A 15,261-nucleotide genomic window follows, 5' to 3' on the forward strand; every position below is an offset into this window, starting at 1 on the left:
ATAGTTGAGTAGGGGCAACAAAGCCAAAAATATGTCTTATCTGGCTCTTTACAGGAAAGGTTTGCCAGCCCGTTTTATGACATACTACATGTCCTTCGTAATTTTAGTTTTACCTAGACATTGTCCCCCCTTTCCTTCCATATTGAGGGTAAAGTCCTCTTAATAATGTATTAGTCTCCAGACCAACACATTCTTCCTGCTCCTTGGAAATGCACTTCCTCCTGGAAATTTCCTTAATATAATCACACCCCTGGTCGCCTACAAACAGAAAGCCAGAAGGTAGGAACCAACACCTTGAAAGTTACAAATCAAAACAAGAACCAAATCTCATTATCATCACTCTCCCTACAAAGCAAGGCTAAATAAAGAGGTTGATCACCCAGTTAGTGGCTTTCAAATTACCCTAACTTAGAACTGAGGCATTCAATGAACTAGAACAAGTACTGCTGCTAAAATTCCCAAGGGCCAAACAGCAATGAGAAAAAAGTTAATAAATGTAATTTGTCAAGTTTAATCCTCTTCAAATCACTGGCTACTGAAAAAAAGAAAAGTGAACAAAAAGCAAAGAACGGTCAAGAAAAAATAGACCAATTGCGTGCCTGACCCTAAAACTTTACACCTGCGTATTTGATATTTTCTGCAAATAAATAATTCCTGGCTCCCAGAGTAAGAGGTTAAATACTGCAGTGTTTGTAAACAGCATCACAACTTACACAGACACAAGCTGGGCCACTGGGCCATCTCCACTTTGGAGGGTACACCAAACTTCGTTCACCTCTTTCAGTAAGAATTCTGCATGCCAAGCTTTGGGGAAGAGAAGGCGGGGCAAGCTGCCCTATCAGCAGTGTCTACTCATAGTACTAACTTCCTTACCAGCCCCAGCTTCTCCCCAGTCCCATCACCCCTTTACCCAGCACCTACTCTTCTCCAGCTCCATCAACCCTACTCAGCATCCAGTCTCATTATAGCCGACTCTTCCCCAGCCTCATCACCTCACCCTCTTCCTCCAAAGTCACAGGCCTGCGAAGTTTCCAACAACGAGAGGAAAGGAGTCAAGAGTCCGTTGTTCCCTACACAAGCACCATCTGCTCTTGCGGAGAAACTCAAGTCACAGCCCCCAAACTGGAAAAAGACGGGACTGGCTCACACCCAGAAAGGCTGGTGTTCATGGCGCGCTCATTGCCGTCGGGCCCCGAGAGAGGAGCCCAGGATACAAAGGGTAAGCAGCAGACTCGCAGTACCAGCTCTCTCGCGGCTCCCACTCCAGCGGGGAAGGTAGATTATTTCCATAAAGCCCGCCTAGCAGGGGCAAGGCGAGGAGCATCCGAAGACAAGGTAGGGAGAACTGAGCTAATCCGTGAATGTTAAAACGCTAAAACTCAAGAGTCGGAAGTGACGTACCAGCTGAGACCTGCAGGTCCGCCACGTAATTGGCCGCCGCCTTGGCGAGTCACCTTCTCCTGGACTGGCCAGGAGAGAGAAGTGTAGCTCAAAGTCCGCCACCCGCCCTTGCCCCGCCCCCGGTGGCTCCCGGCCCAACCCGGGACCAGCCGAGCCAGGCCAGAGCCCGGGACCGCACCCTGGACTGGATGGGCTCCCCGACCCCGGTGCCCATAGGCGCCCTGAGGCTAATGGGCTTCAGCGCTTCGCTATGCGCATGCGCGGCCCTCTTTCTCCAGCGGATTCCTCGGGTCACCTGGACGACCGCATTTCAGCCACCTGCCCCTCCGGGTCCCTTCTTGCCCTTGAATCCTCCTGCTGGTTCTCACCTCCGACCCCCCGCCTTCTTCTTCTGCAGGCGCCGCTAGGCCCTCCCGCGGCCGCCCGCCGATACCCCGGCTTCCACTGACACGAGCCTCTCGGCGCGGCTTCCGCTTCCGGCGAGTATTGTGTGTCGCGCTGCGGGGCGGGGGCGGGGGGAGGAGGAAGGAGGGAGGCAGCGCTCCGGCGTCTCCGCGCCCCGCACTCCCGGACCCGAAGCCGGGAAGGTAGGTGCTGTCCCGCTGCCGCGCCCGGGCCCTAGGGCCTGCCCCCGCCGGCCGGCTCCGCACGCCGCGTCCCAGCGCCCCGCGACTGCGTCACCGGCCCCCCGCACGTAACCACAGCTGCCTCCGCCCGCCTCGGGCCCGGGCGGACGTTTTGCCGCCCCGGCGACGTCAGCGCGTCTGGCGTTGCTTGGCTACCCCGCCGTTCCCCCGTCCCGCTGCCGCTCGCCTCCCCGGGTGAAACTCTGACGCCGTCACCGCGGGTCTCGGCTGCGTCATAGCGGCGGGCATCCCACCTTAACGTCACACCTCCTCTTCACCTGGACATGCATCTCTCCCTCCCTGCCAACCACTTGGTTTCCTCTCCCCCTTCTCCAGTCCCCTTGCGCCAGGTCTGGCGGGAGAAGATGGAGACGGGGGTGGGACCGAATTGTGGACCACGCTCTGGAGAGGGTCACAAGGTGGGACCCTGGACAGTGGTAGAAACAAAATGAGGACGTCCCTGAAGTTTGCCCTTCTACTGAGACACGAGAAATTGAGGGAAAGAAATGACCAACCCAGAGGCACCCAAGCCCTCACTATTGCTGTAGCTCCAAGTCTTCTCCCCATACTTTCCTAACCTTATCCCCATCTCTTTCACACCACTTCTTTGCCACTCTAGATCTATCCTGGTCCCTAACTGCATACAATTCAAGTCACCTAATTTCTAGAAGAGTAGGGAAGGGGAGGGTCACTAGTCAAAGTTGGATTCCCTTAGGTAGAGAAATATTATCTGACCGAATTTCTCTCCTGGTTGAGGGAAGAAATTCAGGTCCAAATAAATTATCAACTCCTACTCCAAATTAAACACTTTTCTCGTATGCCGTCAATATATACAGGAATAATCATTGTAAACCCAACTCATTACATGGCCACTTCTCTCTCAACACATAGACCTACTAAATTTCCTTCTGTTGGGTCTCTTAGAGAGGAGGGGTAAACAGGAGGGGTTATGGGGATAGAGAAATCAACAATTTCAAGGATGGAATAGAGGACCAGCCTTTTGCTTTATAAATCTCTTAGATGCATTTCCAATTTTTTTGATGCTTCATTTGAGGGAGATTTTTACTTGCCTCTTTACTTTTCTCTCTCTTTAATTCCCAATCACTCCAGAACCTATTAGTTGAAGGCCCAGTACATCCAAGGAATTAGTTATCGATAACTATTTCCAAAGACTCCAGTCACTGCTGAGTATTTAGAATAGACTTGTCAGCTCTCTTTTCAAGAAGTTATTGCCCTGGGCTCAGTAATATACTCTTTAGTATAGTTGCCATGAATTTATCACTTTACAACAGTTCCAAAAGTCCAAATGCACAAAAATTGAAATGAGCTGTTGTATGAATCATTTTATTCCAAGAAGAGGGCACACTTCCTCTAGGCTAGCCTGATAAAAGCAAGGATAATTTCAAACTTTCCTGAAAAGAAGAGGTTGTTACCCTTGCCTGACATTCCATTTATTACCCTTTGAAAGAGTGAGAGAATCGTGGCAAAAAATTGAGCTCAGGCTCCATTAAGCCTATTGTAGTAAAACTCTTCTGTAACATTACACTTTAAAATAGACTTAATTTAAGAAATATTAATTAATGCTTTGACTTTTATGGTACTTTTCATTTTCCCAAACTCTTTTCTCATCTATTAGAAAAATATGTCAAACTAGGAATACATTGGTCTGAAACTATTGGTTCTGAGATGCAAGTGGAATGAACTTGGTTCAGGAGAAGTACCCTGGGCTAGAGTTAAAGGAAGCCTCTGTTTCTAAAGAGAGAAAGTGGTAAAAGAAGAGATTGGGGGTTGGGTGTCAGTTTGCTGAAGAGAAAAAAACAAATTGATGCCTGGGAATCAAGTTTTGGATGTGAAGAAACAAAGAGGTTGAATCTAGTGGAAGAGAAAATGTAAAATACTAAGATGGGGCTAAATCTGAAATTAGGATTGAAAATGGGGGTAATTGACAGGCCAGGGATGCAAAAAAATTAAACCTCTAACTAACATGTTTCTTTTCTCTGCCTCCTTCCTAACCTCAAGTTAAATAATGGCAGAGACAAGTCTGTTAGAGGCTGGGGCCTCTGCAGCCTCCACAGCTGCAGCTCTGGAGAACTTGCAGGTGGAGGCAAGTTGCTCTGTGTGCCTGGAGTATCTGAAGGAGCCCGTCATCATTGAATGTGGGCACAACTTCTGCAAAGCTTGCATCACCCGCTGGTGGGAGGACCTAGAGAGGGACTTCCCTTGTCCCGTGTGTCGAAAGACTTCCCGTTACCGCAGTCTCCGGCCTAATCGACAGCTGGGCAGCATGGTGGAAATTGCCAAGCAGCTCCAGGCTGTCAAGCGGAAGATCCGAGATGAGAGCCTCTGCCCCCAGCACCATGAGGCCCTCAGCCTCTTCTGCTATGAGGACCAGGAGGCTGTCTGTCTGATATGTGCAATTTCCCACACCCACCGGGCCCATACCGTCGTGCCACTGGATGATGCCACGCAGGAGTACAAGGTGGGGAACGGGACACATGATGCCAATGCAGGGCAAGAGGGAAGAGCACAGAGGATGGGAGACTCCCTGGGTAGAGGATTGTAAGTTCCTGAGGGCGGGAGAGTATCCAGTCCTCACTCTGTAGTTCCTTCAGAGCTGCATACACGGGGGCACACAGTACCTCTGATCAGTTATCCTCAGGCATGAAGAAGATCATTAAAGAGTACCCCAAAATGTCTCTCTGACTTTTGTAACACATTTGTGTATGTGTGGTCTTGGAATGTAACATATTTTTCATAAATGAATGAAACCACATGGAGAAGATCAAACTTAGGAAGAACTGAAAAGTGATCTGGTTCCTTCATTCTGTCTCCCTGCTCAGCACACCCCTTGTTTACCCACTGGTATTAGGTACCATCACTTTAAAATGATCCCCACCAGGCTAAGCTGAATCAGTCTGTTTTGCATCTTTCCCAGGTAATAGATAACATGGCATCTAGTTTAACTTACTGCTGCCACACAGAATAAGTGTTTGAGTAATAGGAACTAGAGATTTTAATGTCTTAGCACTTTATCAGGTACTTTGCTTAATTATGTTTGCAGTATAAATAATCAAGATTTTATTATATTTGCAGTTGGTTAAGAGTTGGATAGGACAACAAGTTTAAAGAAGGATATCAGGGTACAGAAGATCACTTTGACAGTCACAGGCAGTTCCTTGAGTAAGCAAATGAGTAGGGCTGGGGAAGGATAAAATTGGTGACAGCTGGACACTGTGAGATTCAGTGAAAACAAAGTTTTGTGAGCAAGGAAGGTGATGGAGACAAGCTGATGGCAGGAAGAGGGATCTATAGGAAGTTGACACCCCAAATGACAGGCAAGGAAGGGAGATGGATCAAGAGGTGGTGAGATGGACAGGAAACAGACATGGTTTTAAACAAATGGGTTAGCCTCTGAATGTAGGATGTACCAGCCAACCCCAAATGCCATTCTTCCTCTTTTTACACCTCAGGAAAAACTACAGAAGTGCCTGGAGCCCCTGGAGCAGAAGCTGCAGGAGATCACCCGCTGCAAGTCCTCTGAGGAGAAGAAACCTGGTGAGCTCAAGGTAAAGGCTGGCGATCCCATAGGGGCTGCTCTGCAGGCAATTAACCAAATATTAATCACACATTATGTAGTCCACCAGTTCTGGTTCATTCCAAAAGTGATGTTCTCTCAGAAATGATGGTATTTTATCAAGCTTCGTTGCCATTAAACATCGTACTTAAATTACTTGTCATGGATTAAGGATTGAGGAGAAGGATATAAGAGGTGAAGGACAGAACATCTTACACCTGGTGGGTTGAGAGAGTTCATGGCCCTTGGTCTCCTTTTCTTTGTAAAGCAGGGAAGGAGGCTCTCTGCTGAGAGTGCAGGGATAGGAGTTTCTTAGAGGGACTGAGGAGAGGAGAATGTGGAAGGTACACTGGAGAGGAAAGATGAAGGCGCTGCCCGAGGGCTCCCAAAAGAACTGCCCAGTGCACATTGTCTTAACTCAAGTATGCTAAATGATGTTGGTTCCCAGAATGTTCTTTCCCTCCCCATCCTCTACCTCTAGGATCCTTTCCCTCCTAGGATGAAAACCACTTTCTGTGTAGCCTTTCCTTACCCTTCAGAAATTAGCTTTCTTAATTTTCATACAGTTCTGCATCTCTTTCATAGCATCACCATTTGTAGCATGGTATTTTGTTATCTGCCTTATTTCTTCTATTAGACAGTGAAACATGTATTAATAGTAGCAGTGATAATAACTGCTTATTATTGCATTTTATTGAGTCTTGTACATTAATTCGTTAGGTGCCCATGACATTCCAAACTTACAGGGTTGTATTAGGTCTTAGGGTTCTGCCCAGGTTGAAGTTACAAGAGTTCAAGTTAGACTTGGCCCAAGTGGGACATAGAAAAGCTTCAAGACAGGTAGATATTGTTATCCACAGCTTACAAAGGAGGAAACGGAACTTGGATAAGTGTCTAGTCCAAGATCATACAGCCAGTATGTGGCAAACCAGGGATACTAATTCTGCATGAATCAATAAATATTTATTAAGCCTCCATGGTAGGCCAGATCCTATCTTTGACACTCGGGAACAATGATGAGCAAAAATACAGTCCCTGCCCTCCTTGAACTTACAATCAAGAAGAGAGAATAGAAATGATATGGCACAAAAAGCAGTTGCAAATTCATAAGAAGACAGTGTAGAAACCTGACCTCATTAAAGGCTTCCAGAAGAAATAATGAGTTTTTGTAGCTGAGATTTTTAGGGATCACCAGAAATTAAACACAAGTTTGAAATGAGTAGAAACACTAATTTCTTTAAACATTGACAACATTTCAGTAGGAAGCAAGTGTTATTACCTTAGTCCTTTATACATTTTAACAAACAAGCATTTGATTTTTTAAAAATTTGAACTAATTTGTATTGCAAAGGGGAACTTAAAAAAAAAAGTTCTTTGTTCTTTTGGCAAGGTCCTGAGAAACTTAAAATATGTGAAAATGAAGCTTATTCCCAGTCATTAACTTTCCTCTCCCGTTGATCACTTTCTTAAGGGTAAAGGATGGAGAGAGGAATAAAAATTTTAAAAACCTGGTAAATGCTTGAACAGAACTGTGATTTTTTTAAAAATGTAAATTATCATTTCAGTGGTCTCTGAAACTATCACCAACCACCAACATTCCTTCAATGACCTTTTGAATTCTCTTTCCTCCCTCTCCCTCATCCCTCCTCCAGAATCAGACCTGATGCCCCTTTTGGAAGTAAATCATTTGTAATTAATCATGCTAAAATGAAAATTATGGATAAAATAACCTCTCCACATAATTTAAAAAAGAGGCGATCATGCCCAAATATAGTATAATACAACATAAAAGTAATTTATAATAAAACCTGGTGTATAAACATTTGGGCTTGACTATCCTGAAAGACACTACAATGTAGTTGTATCCTTGCACCTATATGTGGCACCATCACCAATGCAACAAATACAAATTCAGACTGAGGTAGTTGTGTAGTAATGTTGACTCAAACATCACTAGCAGTTTAGCTGTTGGTGACATAATTTTTCAAAATTATAAATAACTTTTAGTAAAGTTCTAAGAAAAACAAATTACGGTATTTTTTTTCCTTTCTTTTTTATTGAAGTATAGTTAGTTTACAATGTTGTGTCAATTTCTGGTGTACAGCATAATGTTTCAGTCATATATATATACACACGTATCTTCCTTTTCATATTCTTTTTCATTATAGGTTACTACAAGATATTGAATATAGTTCCCTATACTCTACAGTAGAAACTTGTTGTTTATCTGTTTTATATATAGTAGTTAGCATCTGCAAATTTCAAACTCCCACAAAGTACAGTCTTAATGAGTTTTCAGTCATTCCTTAAAAATTCAGGTATATTAAAACCGTATAAGAATTACTCTATGTTTATACATAAAATGGGACTCAAGTCCAGGCCTCCATTTTTGAATATCCGGCAGACGTTAGAAAACGATGCAGTTCACCTTGCTTGATTGTCTCTCACATTGGTGGAGGGTTAGCATCCATTCCAGGAGTGTCCCAAGTCATGGCAAACAAAAAATGCCGCCTATTTCCAAAACATCGCTAGATATCCCTAGAGGGAGGTAACACTGTGGTTAAGAACCACTTCCTACAAACAGGGGAAAAGAGAGAAGGCATTATGGGATTATCTGAGAGCCCTTTGCTTCCTATTTACCAGTTATGAATCCTAAATTCTACCCATACGTCACGCCTAAACACACACACACGAAAAAGGCCATGTTTTACTTCAGGGTAAATGTTGTGAGAAGATATTTTGTTCCAGTGTGCTCCTGAGAAGGCAGCAGTGGGACGGGAAGCAGCATGCAGCTCTAAAAGTGGAGCTAGTCAGCCTCTGCTGGGAACTAGCTTGAAACCCAGAAACACCAGGCTTGTAAGGCCCACTCTGGCTTTGTAGTCCCCACTCTCTATTCCCCCTCAGCCCTGCCCTCCAGTCCCTATCCACTTCCTCCTTCCGGAGTCCCAGTCTCTGCTTCCTGCCTCCGTCTTGGGCTGATTCCTCCCCATCAGTCATGTGGTGTGTGGGGAATCCTCCTTTGGGGGGGTCACTTCTGTTGCAGTGGACGTGCAAAAGGGAGGATGTGCTTGCTGATAACGCTCAGAAAGGCTGGCATTTGAAACCTATATTATCAAATCTCAGGAATGTTAAGAGGTCTAAGTCTATGTCCTGGCTGAGAGAAAGCTTTTTCAAATATTAAGCAACAAATTTACTAACAAACTTCCATAACCTGTTCCTGGGGTGGGAACTGCCAGTCTCTGAAGTGACTTGAAAGTGTTTAACAGGCTCAACCCTGAGATATGCATTTATATTTTGTAAGAACCCATTACTGAAATCTTACTGATTCTGATACTTTTCTAGTTGCTTCTTCAGTTTTTATCAAGAAGATGTCTTGCAACATACAAATGATGACAATCTCAGACTTTCCAGTATTTGTATTTTGCTTTTCTTGACAAATTGCGTTAGCTAGAACTTTAGGGAGTAGCAGAGGTATCTCTGATCTCTGTAATAGTAGATGTCATTTTATTAATTGAGTTCTTATGTCTTGAATTTTTTTTACTAAAACATAAAAGTATAGCTTTTTTAGAAGTTAATTTAATAAAGAAAATAATTTTTTAAACGCTGATTTTTTTTTAATCTCCCCAGTGGTCTTTACTACCAGGTCATCAGTAGGGGTGACAATGGGGATGGAGCCATTCTTTACAGAAGGAAATTCCAAAGGAGAGGAAGGAACATGAGTGTCTCGTTAAGGTCTTTCCAATGATACTGGAAGTCTGTGTGAATTCATACACATGATGGGTGGGGAAAGGCAGCAGATGCCCCACTGGCCCTATTAACCATAACACCTTCCCGCTGTTCTCAGAGACTAGTAGAGAGTCGCCGACAGCAGATCCTAAAGGAATTTGAAGAGCTTCATCGGCGGCTGGATGAAGAGCAGCAGATGTTGCTGTCACGACTGGAGGAGGAGGAACAGGACATTCTACAGCGCCTCCGAGAAAATGCTGCTCATCTTGGAGACAAGCGCCGGGACCTGGCCCACTTGGCTGCCGAGGTGGAGGGCAAGTGCTTACAGTCGGGCTTCGAAATGCTTAAGGTTCGACCTTTGCCCCTGCATAGCCCCTCAGGTCAAGTGCAGACTAGTTTTGCACAGGCCATTCTGTCAGCCTGCAGTGCTCCCTCCTCTGCTCTAACTCTCTAAATCTGATTCTCTCTTCCAGACGTGCTCAAAGGATCTTTCTCCACAGAAAGGCTTCTTTGATTTCTCCCATCCCTTTCTAATCATTTCCGTGTTCCTATGTCTTGTCAACAGTTATATGCTTAACTTGTACCAAAGAAAAAGTTCACTCTTTTGAAAGGAGGGCAGCCTAGACTGAATTAGTGAAAAAACTATGCATTAAAAATTGTGTAAATGCAGTAACCATTACTTTTAAGTCCTGGAACTTGATTTGCCTAGTGCTCAAAAAGAATAGAAGCATAGTTTGAAGGACACTTGAAATTATGTGTAAGTAATATATTGCTTTTGATATGTAAATGGTGCCTCTAAAATGTTTAATTTGTTCTTCTAAGCAGGTGAAATGTGTTAGCAAGGCTATACGAAACATATTTCTTATCTTAGAGATCAGATTACCAGCATTTGAATCAGTGAGGCTTCTTTGTACATTTATCTGCATGTTATATATTGCTTGGTATATATTCTTGTGTCCTTTCATGTATGTGTGTTCTGCCTTCCACATTAAACTGAGAAATCCTTGGGGGGCAGAGATTTGTCTTCTTTGTCTTCTGGACCCCAAGTATTCACAAATCAGGATTGGCACACAGCTACTAATATTTATTAACCAATACCAGACAAGGGATACCAAACCAGAGGAGAGTGTAATTCGTTCCTATGCCAGCAGTCTGATCCTCAAGGAGTCAGGTGTGTGGTTGGTACTTGGGGGACAGAGTAAAGAGTAGACACAATCCCTGTCCCAGGCATTGAGCTCCCAATGTCCTTGAGGAGCAAAGAAAATACACAAGAAACTATTTGGAAGTGATACCATTACCAAGGTCCATGATGACTGAGAGTTGAAAGTGGGGGTCAGGTTGGAAGAGATGTACTCAGATCCCTCTGGAGCTCTACCCCTTGCATTGTGACCCTTAGCTTGCCTTATGCCTATTGAATAGATCTAGAACTTTTGGGAGGAGGGGAACCTTTTGCCTCTAAAGGACCCTTGACTACTAGGACCAATATTGCTTTCTTTTCTCCTTCCCTCTAGGATGTCAAAAGTACCCTGGAAAAGTAAGTGATTCTTATATCTCTTTGAGTGAGTTAGGTCTTGGCTTAAAGAGTAGGGGTACAGTAATGAGTTGGGGGAGTAAGGGTGGAAAAGTCATGTAGTGTCTGGATAGGATACGGGAGAAGGTTTATTGCATCCATGAAGCCAGTTAGAGAGGAAATCATCAGGAATAATAGTCCCTTACCATTTCCCCTTTGACCATCAGGATTTCCTTGGCAAGGTAGATAAGATGATGTAGAACCAGATTTTTCACCTGGCACGTGGGTGGAATTGTGTCCAAACAAGATGGAAGGAAGACGGGGTTGACAGAGGGGGAGGGTGATTATCAATTAGCATGAAATATAACAATACATACAGAAAGTTCTGAGACTCATTCTTAAGATAAGAGTCTGTCTAGAAGACCATATAGCTTTCCATAGATTGACAAAAGAAAGCAATAAGTGAGTACTTGTCTTGAGGGAGGAGAAAGAAAGTGGGAGGATGGAGAATTTTAGTTTCTCCCTAAAGATGACAACATCTGAATACTTACCCAGTTGGAGCTTCCCCTGACCCTGCCCTTTCTTCCCCTATCTCCCCATCCCTCCTAGATGTGAGAAGGTGAAGACCATGGAGGTGACTTCAGTATCCATAGAGCTGGAAAAGAACTTCAGCAATTTCCCCCGACAGTACTTTGCCCTAAGGAAAATCCTTAAACAGCTAATTGGTGAGTTGTTCCCAAAAGGAAACTAGCAGAGGGAATCGGCAGAGAAAAGAAATTCTTTAGGTCCTACTTTATCTATCCCCTCTGTCACTTTTCATGCCCATAACCACACCCACCCTTTTCCCTGGCTTTCAATCTCACTTTGAGTCATGGAACTCAAAGTGAGAAGTCTTAGGTGTCATCTGCTCTTAGACCCACACTTTTCTGAATAGGGACCCGGAGAAGTTAAATAATTTACATAACCTGGTCCCCTCTTGAGAGTGAAAGAGAGTCTCATTAATATTTATTCACGGAAAGCAGTCATAAACCAGACTGTTCAAGAAAAAGAACACATGGTCACCCTATTACTGGACACTAGTGTTATCTTGCTCTGTATCATTAATGTTTTCCATTCTTTCTGACCCTTGGACTGTGCCTTTTACTTCTCCACACAGCGAGATAGATGATGATGGCCAGGGGTGGAGGGGGGACCAGGCAGGATCCTAAACTGCCAGCCCTTGCAGATAAGAGGCCATTATCTGTTTATTTTAGACCCAGGATGAGAAGGGAAGCCATTGTTCCCTCCTCTCCCCTCCCCTGGTGTCACTGAGAACTGAGAAAGTTACCAAACCATGGTGTTCTGGGGCTTTCAGGGAGCAGGCTCTGTAAGGCAGGCTGGAAGAGCGAGGCAGGGGCGTTGAGCTGTTCCCGTCCTCATCTAGCTCCCCACTCTGGCTTCTCCCGCCAGCGGACGTGACCCTGGACCCTGAGACTGCTCATCCTAACCTAGTCCTGTCCGAAGATCGGAAGAGCGTCAAGTTTGTGGAGACAAGACTCCGGGATCTCCCTGACACACCACGGCGCTTCACCTTCTACCCTTGCGTCCTGGCTACTGAGGGTTTCACCTCAGGTCGACACTACTGGGAGGTGGAGGTGGGCGACAAGACCCACTGGGCAGTTGGTGTGTGCCGGGACTCCGTGAGCCGAAAAGGCGAGCTGACCCCACTCCCCGAGACTGGCTACTGGCGGGTGCGGCTGTGGAACGGGGACAAGTATGCAGCCACCACCACGCCTTTTACCCCTTTGCACATCAAGGTGAAACCCAAGCGGGTGGGCATATTCCTCGACTATGAGGCCGGCACACTGTCTTTTTACAACGTCACAGACCGCTCTCATATCTATACCTTCACTGATACTTTTACTGAGAAACTTTGGCCCCTCTTCTATCCAGGCATCCGGGCTGGTCGGAAGAATGCTGCACCACTTACCATCAGGCCCCCGACAGATTGGGAGTGATGACAGGTAGGGACGTGGGAATAATCGGGGTGAGGCAGGGTCAAGAGCTATGGGCCTTCCTTCCTGTGACCTGCTGGAATGTCTTTGTGTCTGCCTGGTTCCAGTCCTGAACCGTCTGGGAGAAACACTTTGGTTTTTAGAGTGGTTTATGTGGAGGAGTAGGTAGGACTGGGCTGGGATGAGAGCACCACTGTGTCTCCCTCCTGTCAGGATGGGGACCTTGGTTCCCAGGGGATCGTCTCCCCTGAAGTCCATCAGGCTTTCTATTGCACATGGACGGGTTGGGAAGGAAGGAAAGACTTTTCCAGAAACAAGTCTGTGGAAGGGTCTGACTTGCTCAAACCAGAGGAGGAAACAGAAACCCCTGTACATCCTTTTAGGGGGGTTCTTTGACCCAGAATAGTCTTATTTCTTGAGGATCACAGGGGTCTGTGTACCTCTAGACTGAAATAAAGATGAATGACAGTTGCTCTTGTGGGTCTAGAAGTTGAGGAGTTTTTTCAGGGCAGAGATTGGGCATCAAGAAGGTTAGAAAGAAAGTCAGTAAAGTGGGCTAAAGGAACAGATTCCTAGAGACTAGTGAAGGGGAGAAGGGTTTCTTTGGTTACCATTATGAGTAGGATTGGCCAGAGGTAGGAATGTGGGAAGGAGGGGGTAAGAAGAGCTAGAAGCCAGGTCCCTTCAGCAGAGCTGGCTTACCACCCACCTCTTTGTAATTACTTGTCTCCAAGAGCTGTTACCTTGCTCGACTGGGTAGCCAAGGTGCAAGAGATCCTGCAAGACATGTCTACCCTTTCACTGCTTTCCCAGGGGAACTTGGAAAAGGAGAGAGTCAGGTATTAGAGGAAAGAGAAAAGTATTTCTGTTCAAAGCCCTGGCCTTAAAGAATGCTACTAAGTAGCTACTCCCAAGTTGTCAGCCTTGTTAGCTGGCCAAGGTGTCCCAGCCAGACAGGGAGAAAGAAAATGGAGTCTTCCTCACCCTGGGGACAGGGTAGAAGAGGGTGGTATGTATAGGGACAGGCCAGATATAGTTCCATCTGGCCTGGAACGTCTGTTCACAAGAGCCGGTTTTTTTGCTTGTTTGTTGCCATCCTTCACCTATTGCCATTTCTCCTATCAGAGAATGTAAATCATTTTAATGTTAGGCCAAAATAAACAACCTGTAGGGTACATATGTTGTCAAAAAAGGTAAAGCAATGCATGCCAAACCAAACTAAAATGACTGGATTATCTGCTACTTGGGTAATCAGGGGTTCACAGTAGATTGGGACAAGAAACTGCAGTTTATTGAGGGCATTTCAGCTCCTCCTACCACCTCAACAGGACTTTGTCCAGACTCTCCTCTTACCTTTGTGCCTTGACTGTGGTTCTTTGTGGCAAGATGCTTTGGTTGGTAAAACATAATATGGAACAAAGGATCCACTGAAGTGATACCTGTGTCGTGTGGTAATTTGATGATAACCTCTGTTAATATGTAAAAATCACTGGGTGTTAAAAATGCATGTTCTTGGGGCTCACCCTCAGTGGTTGATCAAGGTCTCGGGTGGGCTCGACTTCTACCTTTTAAACATACTCCTCATTTGAGTCTGGGGACCCTTGTGAAACTAATCCAAGAGGAAATTTCATCCATTTCCTTCAAGCTGGAGGCCTTTGTCCCTGCCCAGCCTGACAGGTTTGAAAGAGGAGAAAATCCTCAGCCTCTCTTGACTTAACGCTGCCTTCTCCCCATCTCCAGGTCTATTCATGTTCTGTCTCTCTACTTCTAACCTCAGGAACAAGTGGTTATTAACTATGAAGCAGGAGTAAACACAGGATGCCAAACAGAGCAAACGAGAGACAGAGATCAAAGGGAGGAATGTGAAGCACTATCTGTCTATGTTGGGGGAGAGGGAATGTATTTTCAGGGGCAGGGAATGCTACTGACAGGTTTCTGTGCTCCAGTACCTAAGACTAGGAGTTAGTGAGAATTGACTACTGTATGTCCAGCACTGCATAACAGGAAGTGTTTTTCTTTGGTAACTGGAAAAGATTGGGAGTAAGCTGTGCTTTCTGAGGGCCGGGAGTCCTCTTCCATCCCTCCACCGTCCTCATGTCCTTTCCAATTTCACTCCTACTGGCACTAGTGCATTTTTTGGAATATATAACCTGTTTCTTCAGTCTGTAGGTCTTCCAGACATCTGCTTTTGGCTTCAGGAGCTTATGGCAGAAAGTCTTGCTGGGAATAAATTGCACATAACCGTCTCCCCAGTCTGTCTGCATAAAGAATGTCCTGTCCTGAAAAATGTTAGTAGTTTAAGATGCTCTCCTGCTCCACGAGCCTCTCCAGCCTCTACCTAATATGATGATCATAGTCTTGAGGAAGACTAGAAGGAATCCAAAACTCTTAAAGGGACCCCCGGCTTGAATTGCGGGAGCGCGGGGTGGG

The 15,261-nt window shown here is 45.4% G+C and overlaps 1 protein-coding gene across 3 annotated transcripts; it reads left to right on the top strand.

Annotated features, from left to right (window-relative positions):
• Positions 1–1,552: 1,552 nt before the first annotated feature.
• Positions 1,553–15,121, top strand: LOC102503452 (E3 ubiquitin-protein ligase TRIM39). Of its 3 annotated transcripts, none has more exons than XM_032463462.1 (8): positions 1,553–1,988; positions 4,047–4,506; positions 5,498–5,593; positions 9,446–9,676; positions 10,839–10,861; positions 11,447–11,562; positions 12,287–12,840; positions 14,994–15,121. In XM_032463462.1, the coding sequence occupies exons 2-7, from the start codon at positions 4,054–4,056 to the stop codon at positions 12,832–12,834; spliced, it is 1,467 nt and encodes a 488-aa protein (XP_032319353.1). In that variant the 5' UTR covers positions 1,553–1,988; positions 4,047–4,053; the 3' UTR covers positions 12,835–12,840; positions 14,994–15,121. The 3 variants fall into 3 exon arrangements, with proteins under 3 accessions (XP_032319353.1, XP_032319354.1, XP_032319352.1); XM_032463463.1 differs by lacking the exon at positions 14,994–15,121 and adding an exon at positions 2,364–2,446 and having other exon boundaries at positions 12,287–14,269; XM_032463461.1 differs by lacking the exon at positions 14,994–15,121 and having other exon boundaries at positions 12,287–14,269.
• The last annotated feature ends 140 nt before the right edge of the window (positions 15,122–15,261 follow it).

This window comes from Camelus ferus, chromosome 20 (assembly GCF_009834535.1).
Source record: "Camelus ferus isolate YT-003-E chromosome 20, BCGSAC_Cfer_1.0, whole genome shotgun sequence".
Classification (NCBI taxonomy): domain Eukaryota; kingdom Metazoa; phylum Chordata; class Mammalia; order Artiodactyla; family Camelidae; genus Camelus; species Camelus ferus.